Genomic DNA, 10634 nt, shown 5'->3' with positions numbered 1-10634 from the left:
AGCACCTCCTACAGGGCTATCATTTATCTTTCTCCTTTTGTATCCAGACTAGAGGCACCTAAACAGGGAACTAGAGCCTCCTTTCATTTGTACGTTTTTTTCCCAATACATGTTTGCTTTTACTCTGATATTGTAAAAACTTACGGTACATATATCATTATTACATTTAGATTTTAAGTTTCACTCTGTACGTTTTTTTTTTTTTTTGTCAATGAGTGTAATTACAAAAAAAAAAAATTAAATAAAGCGCTGAAATTGTTTCCATGTCAAAGCAATGGCCTGAGTATCCATATTACATCCATAGTAAATCCACTACTGGTTATTATGGTAATAACCCTTATGCTTCTGTATGTACAACCCATAAAATGCAATTTCTCATGTCAAAAAAAATACTGTAGGTCACCTCTCATGATGTCAATCTCTATACACCACTACTCCATATATGCATGGTATGCTACTACCATCCATAAAAACTGGTATATTGTGTAACTGACAGTCTAAACAGAGTAACAAAAACAGACGTAGCTTCGTAGTCAGGTTTTTTTTATATATATTAAATGTGGTCTAGGCTTAGCACTATTCTGTTTTATAATCTTTATGCTTTTATCATACAAATACCTTAAAAATATAAACGTACTTCTCACAAGTTAAAATTTGACGGACCAGCTGTTGATGGTCAAAGTAAAGCTGAAGGTTTGAGTAAAGCTGACGGTTTCAGTGAACTTCAGAAATCAGGCCTGAACCCCGTTCTTCAAGTAAAAGCGGCAGACAGAGCAGCTTGTGTGTTAATTAGAGCTGAGAGGATCTGAGAACAACAAAAAGGAGTTTATCCACCTCCTGCGAAAAATGAAAGGAAAAATTCAGTGTATAATTCTTCTTAATGGAACCATAAAACTCTATATATCCAAACGCAGCCAAATCCAAATATACAAATATCATCATATAAACATGGTGAACATGCAGCAACGTATATATAAATACCCGTCTTCGTCAAATTCGTAAAAGTCTGACTCTTCAGCTTCCTTCGACGTTGGCTACAATTTCGTTGGTGTCTTCTTCGCTGTGGTTGTCTTGTCCTGTGGCTGTGCTTTGAGGCTGCCACGTCCTGAAGACATCTCGAGGAGTTCACAGACTGCATCACCCCCTAATCCACAGAAACTCTGAGGCCTCCTACCTGCTCTCCTTGTCGAACCCACTCTGGAGCACTACAGAGCAGGAAGCCCGGAGGCACCAGCAGCCAGAGGGTGGGTCCTGAAGAAGAGCTGAATGAAGGAATGGATGGAGGCCAGGGCAGAGGGTAGAATGGAGGAGGAGGAGGAGCAGGAGGAGGAGAAGAAGGAGGATGGATCAGGAACAGACAGAGCCCAGTGTGGAGGTCAGGGTGCAGACGGGTGTGGGCCAGCCGTAGAACAGGGGGTCGGTCATGGGGAAGAGGAGGAGGAGGAACAGAAGCACTCCCAGCACGTAGAAGGACAGAACGGTGAAGCGGTGCGGATGCTCCAGAGCCGTACTCACAGCGGGGAAACCCATGTAATTACAGAACGAGTGACACAGCACAGGGCCAACTAGATGACCTGAAAAAATGCAAGACAAAACAGAAGAGAAAACAGTTATAACAATAACAACAACAACAGCCAGTGCCAGTAAATAAGTAGAACTCCCAGAGGCTGGAAAAGTCTGCTCACTTCCCTCAGCACCCGTAATTTTATGAACTAGTCTTAGGATTTTGGCCATTCCTCATGTTTGGTGTCAGTAGTGTGCGTTTAACAATATTTCAAAGAATGCTGACATTCGTAAACATAATGGCCACTGTCTTACAACAGTAGTTTTCAATATAATTTCAATAAAAGTGAAACTATAAGAAAGTGCCTGTCGATCAGGGTACATGTATGCAGATGTTTTGGAAATGTAGAAAAATTCACACATTTTGGATAGATTATAACAACATCAAGTTGTTATAAAAATGTTTGTTAAAAAAATGTCCGTATGTCACCATGTATGTATCTTCTGTATCTACAGCCCTGATATGGTTTTAAATAAGAATAAATCTTATCTGTTAGGTGTTTTATCATATCTAGCCAAAAAATGCATTTTACTGCTGTGAATATCTCCAAATGTTCGATCACTCAATATGTGGCTGACACAGGTATTAAACCTTCTCCCATTAGAGAAACTCACTTTTGAAATTTACAATACACAGAAAGAATTCTGTAAAATTTGGTCATCAGAGTCATCAGTGGAAAATACTGGACAATTTGTAATTCTTTCTTTTGTATCATATCTGTATTTTTTTTTTAACCCGGTCTTATTTTCACATGTTTTTTTTTTTTTTATCTATTTTAGTTATATCTATTTCAGTTGTGTATTTTGTATGTATTATGTTAACCTTCCTTTGATACTGATGTGGTGAGAGACTTTAAATCTGGTCTCATACAACTAAAATGTTAGTACAAATAAAGTAATTACAAAAAAACTGCCTGTCTTGATGCATCATTAGAGTCTTGGATTAATTTAAACTCAATGTGCTTGAGTACTCGGGAAAACAACAAATTCAATTTGATAAATCTGTAAAATTTGGGTCATGGTTTAAAGATCGACTGCACTGTAGTTAATAATTATAATTAGAGTTTCATTTAAAAATCAAACATACCTGTTCTGAGGAATATAAAGGCTGTATAAGCTCCAAATACTGCAGTGTAGGAGAACTGGAATACTGCAAAAAAAAAAAAACAGATATTCATATGGCACCATAAGGCAAAACAGAAACTTTATGAATTAGCAATTAATTTGGAGGCAAAAATATATTGATTTTGTTTACCTGCTGAGAGAAATATCCCTGAGATGGTACCCTGTCTGAAACGCAGCAGCTCAATCACATGGTGAAAATGTGCTGAGGTCCAACAGACACACACAAACACATGAACAGATGGAAAGAGAAGAGAAAGTTCAGTCACTACAAGTCAGGTCATAAAGATATTTCACCATTTCATAAAGCCAAACAAAATACCAAACCAAACAAGTGTAATAGAATCAGCTCACACTCACCCACACCGAAGAAGAGTGGACATGTGAAGATGGCTGTGGAGGGTCCAGCACAGGGCACCAGCATGGGCAGCATGCACGCCCGGAACACCAGCTCTTCAGTCAGTGGAGCCACAACCTGGTTTCGTAACCAGCGCATATCACTCATACACAGCGCCCAGAACCGAGGATCTGCGGCCAAGAGGAAAGAAAGATATTAAACTACACATTAAACTGTAATTAAAAAATTATTTTCTTTTAAAGTCAAATGAGCACTGGATATTATTCTACACAGATACCACTACACTGAGGATCCCTGAGTGCTCCGGCAAGCCAGGCATTATTAACTAGCGGTTTGTCCCACGTAGCATGTTTTACCAAGGAAAACGCTCAGGCTACAGTCCATTATACCACAGTAAGTTGGTTGGCTGAGAGGCATTTTATGAGTGACGTTACAAGCCGGTAATGCACTGTAACCGAAGCTTTTCATGTATTACTCCGCCACATACAGGTAAGCTAGCAACGATGCAGCAATTTCAGTGCAAACAGCACAGCTACAAACAGAGCAGCAATGGAACTATTACAGATCGTATTTCCGAGTCCTTTTTAACTCAGAATCTTTTAATAAACAGCGATAATGGAACTGTGGTACAATCGCAATAATACACTCGAGGTTCATGCTGTAACATGTAATATTGGCACAGGATACAGGCTGATAAATACTTACCTCTGTATGGGAAAATAGCAGTTAGTGGCTAATGCTAATGCTACTCTAGCCCTGGTGCTGGAGAGCTAAACTGTATAAACACTGTACTTCAGCCGAGTGGCTTTTCTGCTTCTTACAACCTGACTGGTAAAATACATACATAAGGTGCACTGATAATTTTTGGGAAAATTAAATGATTTTAAGTGCACCTTAGTGTGCGAAAATACGGTAGTGCTTTCGGTATTAACACGGTAATGCACCCAATTAACCTGGAAATTTTACTGTGATCATTTTCATTTACGGAAAAAATCTAAAAGGCACAGTAATTATTGTTAAAAATGTAAAAATGTATTCCATCGATACATTTCCCTGACTTTGAAACTGCCTATAGTGTTTAACTTTAGTGTATTTTAGAGGAGAATTTATTATTAGCTGGTCGTGCTGTTCCGTTCTCCAACGGGGAAGCAGTTTTCACACACACAAGCACAGAAACACACACAGTACAGTTTTACTGCTGCTGTTGTCTTTCACACTTTTGTTGAAACTTCTGTTGAAACGCAACAGAAACCCAAACTTATTTCGTTTTTGCTTTCCGGTCTAAAGCCCAGGAAAAAGTGGCGTCTTACTGCATGTACTGTGAGTAAAAACTCATCACCACCAACACTGACAGCCTATCAATCCAGCAAAATCACAAAAGACATTTTTATATGGTAAATGTGGCATAAAATAAAGTTCATATGTTATCTTGACGGATCATCTGACAGTTTTTTCTCTGCCTCTCTTTTGTTTTTGGTGGATTTTTTAACTGACCAATGGACACTCAGGAAATCACTACAGAAACACCCATCACGCCAGGAACCTGTCATTTTTTACCAGAGACAAATGTGTGTAAAAGGTTTACAGCTGCTGAAGAGTCTGCAGTGCTTTTGGAAAGCAGCAGTTAAACCTGGGGGGGATGGGTGATTTGTATAATGAAGGGGGGATTTTTTTTTTTATTTAAAAAATCATGATTTTAATCAAGATTAATCACAAACTATTATTGTAATTAACAGTTATTTTATAGATATTTTAATACAAGTATTAGTGCTTGACAATACTAATATAATTTGATTTTGCCAATCTAACACTATTTTAAAAATACTAAATTATCCACTATTATATCCACTATTAAAATCCATTATTAATTATTAAGAAAAGAAAAGATGCAGTGTTTCTCAATCCTGGTCCTCAGGACCCCCTGTCCAGCAAATTTTTCCAACACACACGATTCCACTGATTCTTTCTGAGGTGCAGTGAGTGGGTTAAAGCAGGTAAATCACAAAAAAAAACAGGGCAAGGGACGGTGCCTCCAGGACACCATGTGTAGGCAAGTTCTAAGTGTACATTTCATTTCTAAGGCAAACACAAGCACTTTGTTCCAAAGGAAAGAATCAAATTTCTCACCGACAGCCACTTTGATTCCATCGATGAGTCCCCAGGGGCAGTCCATAGCTAGCTGGATAAGAGGACCTAAAAATAGAACCTGCGACAGCAAAGCAAATTCTTCATTTGACTCTGGAGCACTGCCATTTCCACTCAAGTTTAACAGGAAAAAAAACATTATTATACATCTTAAAGTTAACTAATTGGTATTCATAATTTTAGGCACCCTGGTGACAATCTCTCTCATTGTTAACAGCTAAGTAAACTAAGATGACATGATCTGAAAAGGCATATAGTACCAGTCAAAAGTTTGGACACACCTTCTCACTCAATGTTCTCATTTTATTTCTATATTATAAATGAGTACAGAAGTCATCCAGACTATGAAGGGACACATAAGGAATCGTGTAGCAGCTTTAAAATGTTACACACCAAAATACTCTGTGAAGCAAGAAGGTCAGCACTTAATTGGTGTGATGAAGCTGGTAACGCTGATGAACTAATCCTTTGCAACAGAGGTTACTCTTGGTCTTCCTTTCTTGGGCCAGTCCTAATGAGAGCCAGTTTCATCATAACGTTTTTGATGGTCTTTGTGACTGTACTTGAGGATAGTTTCAAAGTTCTTGACTGGCCTTCATTGCTTAAAGTTATGTTTACTTTACTCTTGTCATAATATGGATTAAAACATCATTCAAAAGTTCAGCACAGCTGTTAACTGAAAGCCATTCCAGGTGATTCTATCTCATAAAGCTGACTTAGAAAATGATGCCAAGATGTGGAAAACTGTCATCTAAGCAAGAGGTGCCTATTTTAAATAATCTTAAAGATAAACCATATTCTTGTTTGCTTAACACTTTTTTTCATGATGTTTTTTTTTCTTCATAGTTTGGAGGATTTTAATATTAATCTACAATCTACATTTTAAAATAATGGAAAAACTTATGAACTTATGGCGTATCTAAAGTTTTGACTGGTACTGTACATTAAAGATTAAACATTTATTTGACAATTTAAACAATACCCTTTTCTAGTAATACTCCCTGTGGCGGGTATCAGATATAGCAGATATTTAACCATTCCTCTTTTTATCGTGGTGACATTCTTGGGCCATCCTGCATGCCTAGCTCTTCCTTATGTCACACTCAGAGGTTTGCTAATATAATGTGCTTGGTTTGTATGTATTCTCTATTCTCTCAGTGAAATATTTTCTATGTAAATGGCTAATAAAGCATTCTCAAAATCAGGCACCACAAAAATATGCCAAAACCAAAACTGAATAAGATAAAATTTGGCTAAAGGCCAAAAAACAAATACAGAACACAGTTTTTCAACAAATTTTCATAATAAGAGATTTGAGCAGAAGTAACAAGCGTAGACGTTTAACAACATGATTTACACAAAGAAACAAGCACATGAGTTACAAGTTATGCTATTGTAAACTCAATATTACATGTTTTTAAATCCAACAGTTCCATTAACTGGGTGGCTTCAATTAAACAAATCATGTGTGTTGGAACAGAAAAACGTATTAAAATAGTTCCAGGACCAATTTGTACATTTAAACAAAATTACTGTTTAACTAAATAAATAATTCTTACCATTGTGAGCAGTAGAGGCAGGATGATGGCCGGAATGAGTCCCTCCAATCGTATTCCCATAAGAGCTAGTAAACAGGGGCCCGTCTGTAGCATAAAAGAGAGTTATATTAAGGGCAATGTTAGAGCAGAATGTCTACATCATACTCAGTTATTCTGATCTAACTGAGCTTTTGGGTTTTATATAAGGATACACCGGCATAGGAATCGAGGGCCAATTTTAAAATCTGAAACTTGCTGGTTAAAAATGGCCATTTTAAAAATACCAACACAAATTTTGATAAATATCAATACCTATAAATACCAACACCAATACCCATTTATTTTTTCCCCAAACAACATTTTGAATACACTATTTACTGCATTATAACAGGGCAGGTTTGTCACTGAGTTTAAGTAAGGGTGAGTGAGCGAGAGAGAGCGCACAAGAACCTTCATCAACACAACAGTGCAAGCATTCTCAATACACACGAGCAGCAGAGTCTCTAGTGAACTCATGCAGTAACAACATAACGTTACATTTGTAATAAATCTGCAATCCGGATTATTCCAACCCGATTCTCATCCTTTGAAAATTATGTCATCCTCTCCGAATTCTGATAACGTGATTGGATCAGGAATGCCCCTAATGTGCAATAAGGTGTTAAAAGAACAAATTGAGTTTTTGGACAATATATACATAGGCATAAAAAAATGTTTTTGCCCCCTACAAATTTATTTTAATTTTTTTGTCATACTGATATTTTTCTGATTATTATCTGATTTTATCTGCTTCATGTTGTCAGAGTTGTGAATAATCACAGTTAATTTATAATCTAGCTAGCCATTTTTTCTTACAATGGGCTAGCTAGATTGGTTTGAATAGTTTTTTTCATTAATACATGAAATTTTAAAAGTGCTATTTATTTTTATTCAGGTTATATTTGTCGGATAATTGTTTTTATAATCTAAAAAAATGAAATTAATGACCAAAATGCAAAAACAAAGAAATCTGTATCTAATTTGTGCATATCTGTCTTCATATCTGATAGCTCCCATGTTCTCTGAATATCATAAAAGGACTATGTAATCTATGAACTGTCCAAGAAACACAAACAAATAATAGTTTCATGGTTCACCTCTTTGGTCAACACTATATTCCTAATTTATGCAGTGGAATAACTGCATAATTTAATGCACTAGGATAAATTGTGGAAGCTTTATTAGAACATTCTCACCTGGATGCCTGTGAACTCCTTCCATGCCCACACAAAGACTGGTGACAGACCAGACACAATCAGCACACTAGTGAAGCGCCTCTTTATCACTGAAGGATGGTCCCTTGTAGCAGAAACATACAAACAGAAATACATTTTTGGTCATACCGCCCAGCACTACCTGAGAGAACTGAATTCAAGTACCTTCCACATGTTGGAGAAACAGTGAAACAGCCACAAAGCATGACTTACTCTCTTTGCTATTTTTTTAAATCCATATCTTTGCTTATGAAGAGAAATGACCTCTCTAGACTACTTTGACCATTCCCTGGACTTCACCATGTTGCAAAGAGATCATTAACTGTCTAGAAGGAGCTGAGTATCTAAGTCTATGTTCACATTACAAGCCACATTGCTCAAATGTAATTTTTTTGCTCAGATCGGATTTGACTATCCTGACTGTTCACATTCATAAAGGTAAGTGACCTGTATCGGTGTGTAATGTGAACGAATCTGTCCCTGAATCGCCTTTCATGCGCACATTGATCCGTGTATAAACATTGCCTACTTCACGAACAACAAAAAATATCATATTTAAGAGAGCTTTATGAAGGTGAAATAAATGTGTTAGCAGCTCATTTGTGGAGCATCTTTTGCATTTAATCATTCATATTCATGTCGCATGTCCATAAATCGGATATGAAAGTGAGTTAAATTTGGTTTGAAAAAATCTGATTTGGCACATTTACACAGCCATGAAAAAAAATTAGATCTGTGCCACATTGAGCAAAAAAAAAAAAAGATTTGAGTCACTTCAGCCTGTCCTTTCATATCTGCTTTATTGCTTCTTGTTATATCTACAGGTGCTTTTAATGCCTGACTAAAAACACCTGGTTGATCTTAAAGGAGTTAAATCATTTTGTCAATGAAAAAAATCACAAAAAGGACATTTGATGGGGTTTTAGAAAACAATATTGCTGTTATTTAGGTGCCATTTGTATATTATACAAATTCTTATTTGATCTGATTGTGAACAAGAAACAAAATAAATGTTAAACTTACTAAAACACTTTACTGTAGTGTGGGTCAAAGCATTTTGAAAACAACTGCGTGTCACATCATGAGTTAAAATGCTGGATAAAGGGCTGTAAGGAACTTTTACACAGCTTTTAAAAGGTCCACCATTGGCTCTTTTGAGTTAAGTCCTTCCTCTCTTTCCAAAACACCTGATTTAGCTAACTCATTAACTCAGTGACAACCCCTTCCTGAGTTACAGTGGGTCTGTTGAAGCAGGAACTCCACTATACCAAGCAAAGCAGGAGATCCTCAACAACCAGTGCTATAGAATCTGCTCCAGAACCAGATCAGGCAGCTTCTACTCCAGTATTGGCTCAGTATACTGAAAAGTTTTAGCTGTAGCTACTTTATTTACCAGCTCCTGACCTGAGTTTAACTTAGCTCGCTTAGACCTGTCTGACGCCGCAGCTCAAACACGGAGGAATAAGCGACATAAGCCACATAAACTCACCTCGGTAAATCACTCTTCCACACGTATAAACTCCCCACATAAGAGCAGGCGAGCAGCAGGCAGGACAGCACGGAGACCCAGCACAGCCCGTCCGGAGGAGCCGAGCCGCGGCTATCAGCCTCCACTGAACTCAGACTCGCCCTCACCTCCTCCACCGCGGTCATGGCGAGGCCGACAGGACCCGGAGCAGCTCCAGAACACCGAGCACAGACCCCGGCCTCTCCCTGAGCTCGCTGAGCGGGTCAGACCGCGGGGAGAATTACAGCGCCCAAATTCACTCTTTACCCGATTCACCACAACACTCTACTGAGAGCACAGAGCGCGGCGCCGGAGACTGACGTCATTAAAACGCGCCAACGTTTAATGCAGATCTTAAAGGGGACTGAGGCATTATTAGTAAGATGGAGAAATAAAGTATACCTTTACATATAAAACACGCCAGCATCTTCACTAGAAGATTTTTTCTTTGATTTTATTAATTTTATGAATAAACTCTGTATTCAATGAGCAAATATACAAATAACAGTAGACAAATACAGACATCCCAAATTAAAAAAAATGTAACTTACCCCCGGACCTAGACATGTACTCGGGCAAGTTTGTGTTTGCGAAGGGCGCATAATTCAAACCACATTCAAACTTTCTTCCTTCTGCTCTGGGAATATTACCCAACTCTGAGGACTGGTTTTCCCAGCAGGACAATGCTCTATCCCACACAGCTAGGTCAGTCAAGGTGGATGTGGATGAAGGACCATGATCAAGACCCTGTCATGGCCAACCCAATCTCCAGACCTGAACCAGAAACCATCAAACAGGAGGGTCATTAGCTCATCCAAATATAGTGTAAAAGACTGGTGGAGAGCATGCCAAGACGGATAAAAGCTATGAATAAAATCAGGGTTATTCCCCCAAATATTGAACTTAAAACGTTATTGTTGTTGTTTTGAAATGAATATAAACTTGTTTTCTTTGCATTACTTAAGCTCTGAAAGTGCTGCATTTCTTCTTTATTTTGATCATTTCTCATTTTCTGCTAATAAATGCTCTAAATGACAATATTTTTATTTGGAAGAAGTGTGTCAGTAGGTTATAGAATAAAGCAAAAACACAACTGTAAAATATTTCAATATTTTATAGTTTAAACCAGTTTTCAAAAAGATTGCAAT

At 37.7% G+C, this 10634-nt stretch overlaps 1 protein-coding gene across 2 annotated transcripts; it reads right to left on the bottom strand.

The window, feature by feature from the left end:
- Window positions 1-225: 225 nt before the first annotated feature.
- On the bottom strand, window positions 226-10196 carry rce1a (Ras converting CAAX endopeptidase 1a). Of its 2 annotated transcripts, XM_015607467.3 has the most exons (9): window positions 10038-10196; window positions 9469-9701; window positions 7962-8064; window positions 6748-6831; window positions 5171-5249; window positions 3046-3213; window positions 2819-2890; window positions 2651-2713; window positions 226-1574 (listed from the first exon to the last, which is right to left on the bottom strand). In XM_015607467.3, the coding sequence occupies exons 1-9, from the start codon at window positions 10086-10088 to the stop codon at window positions 1348-1350; spliced, it is 1080 nt and encodes a 359-aa protein (XP_015462953.3). In that variant the 5' UTR covers window positions 10089-10196; the 3' UTR covers window positions 226-1347. The 2 variants fall into 2 exon arrangements, with proteins under 2 accessions (XP_015462953.3, XP_022534000.1); XM_022678279.2 differs by lacking the exons at window positions 7962-8064; window positions 10038-10196 and having other exon boundaries at window positions 9469-9554.
- Between the last annotated feature and the right edge of the window lie 438 nt (window positions 10197-10634).

Source organism: Astyanax mexicanus, chromosome 8, assembly GCF_023375975.1.
Source record: "Astyanax mexicanus isolate ESR-SI-001 chromosome 8, AstMex3_surface, whole genome shotgun sequence".
Taxonomy (NCBI): Eukaryota; Metazoa; Chordata; class Actinopteri; order Characiformes; family Acestrorhamphidae; genus Astyanax; species Astyanax mexicanus.
The sequence above is the reverse complement of the archived record's forward strand: the minus strand, read 5'-3'. Positions and strand labels throughout refer to the sequence as shown.

Excerpts from the sequence above, each read along its gene's own strand:
- rce1a (XM_015607467.3), bottom strand. The coding sequence starts at position 10,088 with ATGCGCCCTTCGCAAACACAAACTTGCCCGAGTACATGTCTAGGTCCG. Across the intron at positions 6,832-7,961 it reads AGGAGTTCACAGGCATCCAG|ACGGGCCCCTGTTTACTAGC; the intron begins GTGAGAATGTTC and ends TTTATGCTACAG. Across the intron at positions 2,714-2,818 it reads AGGGATATTTCTCTCAGCAG|TATTCCAGTTCTCCTACACT; the intron begins GTAAACAAAATC and ends TTTTTTTTGCAG.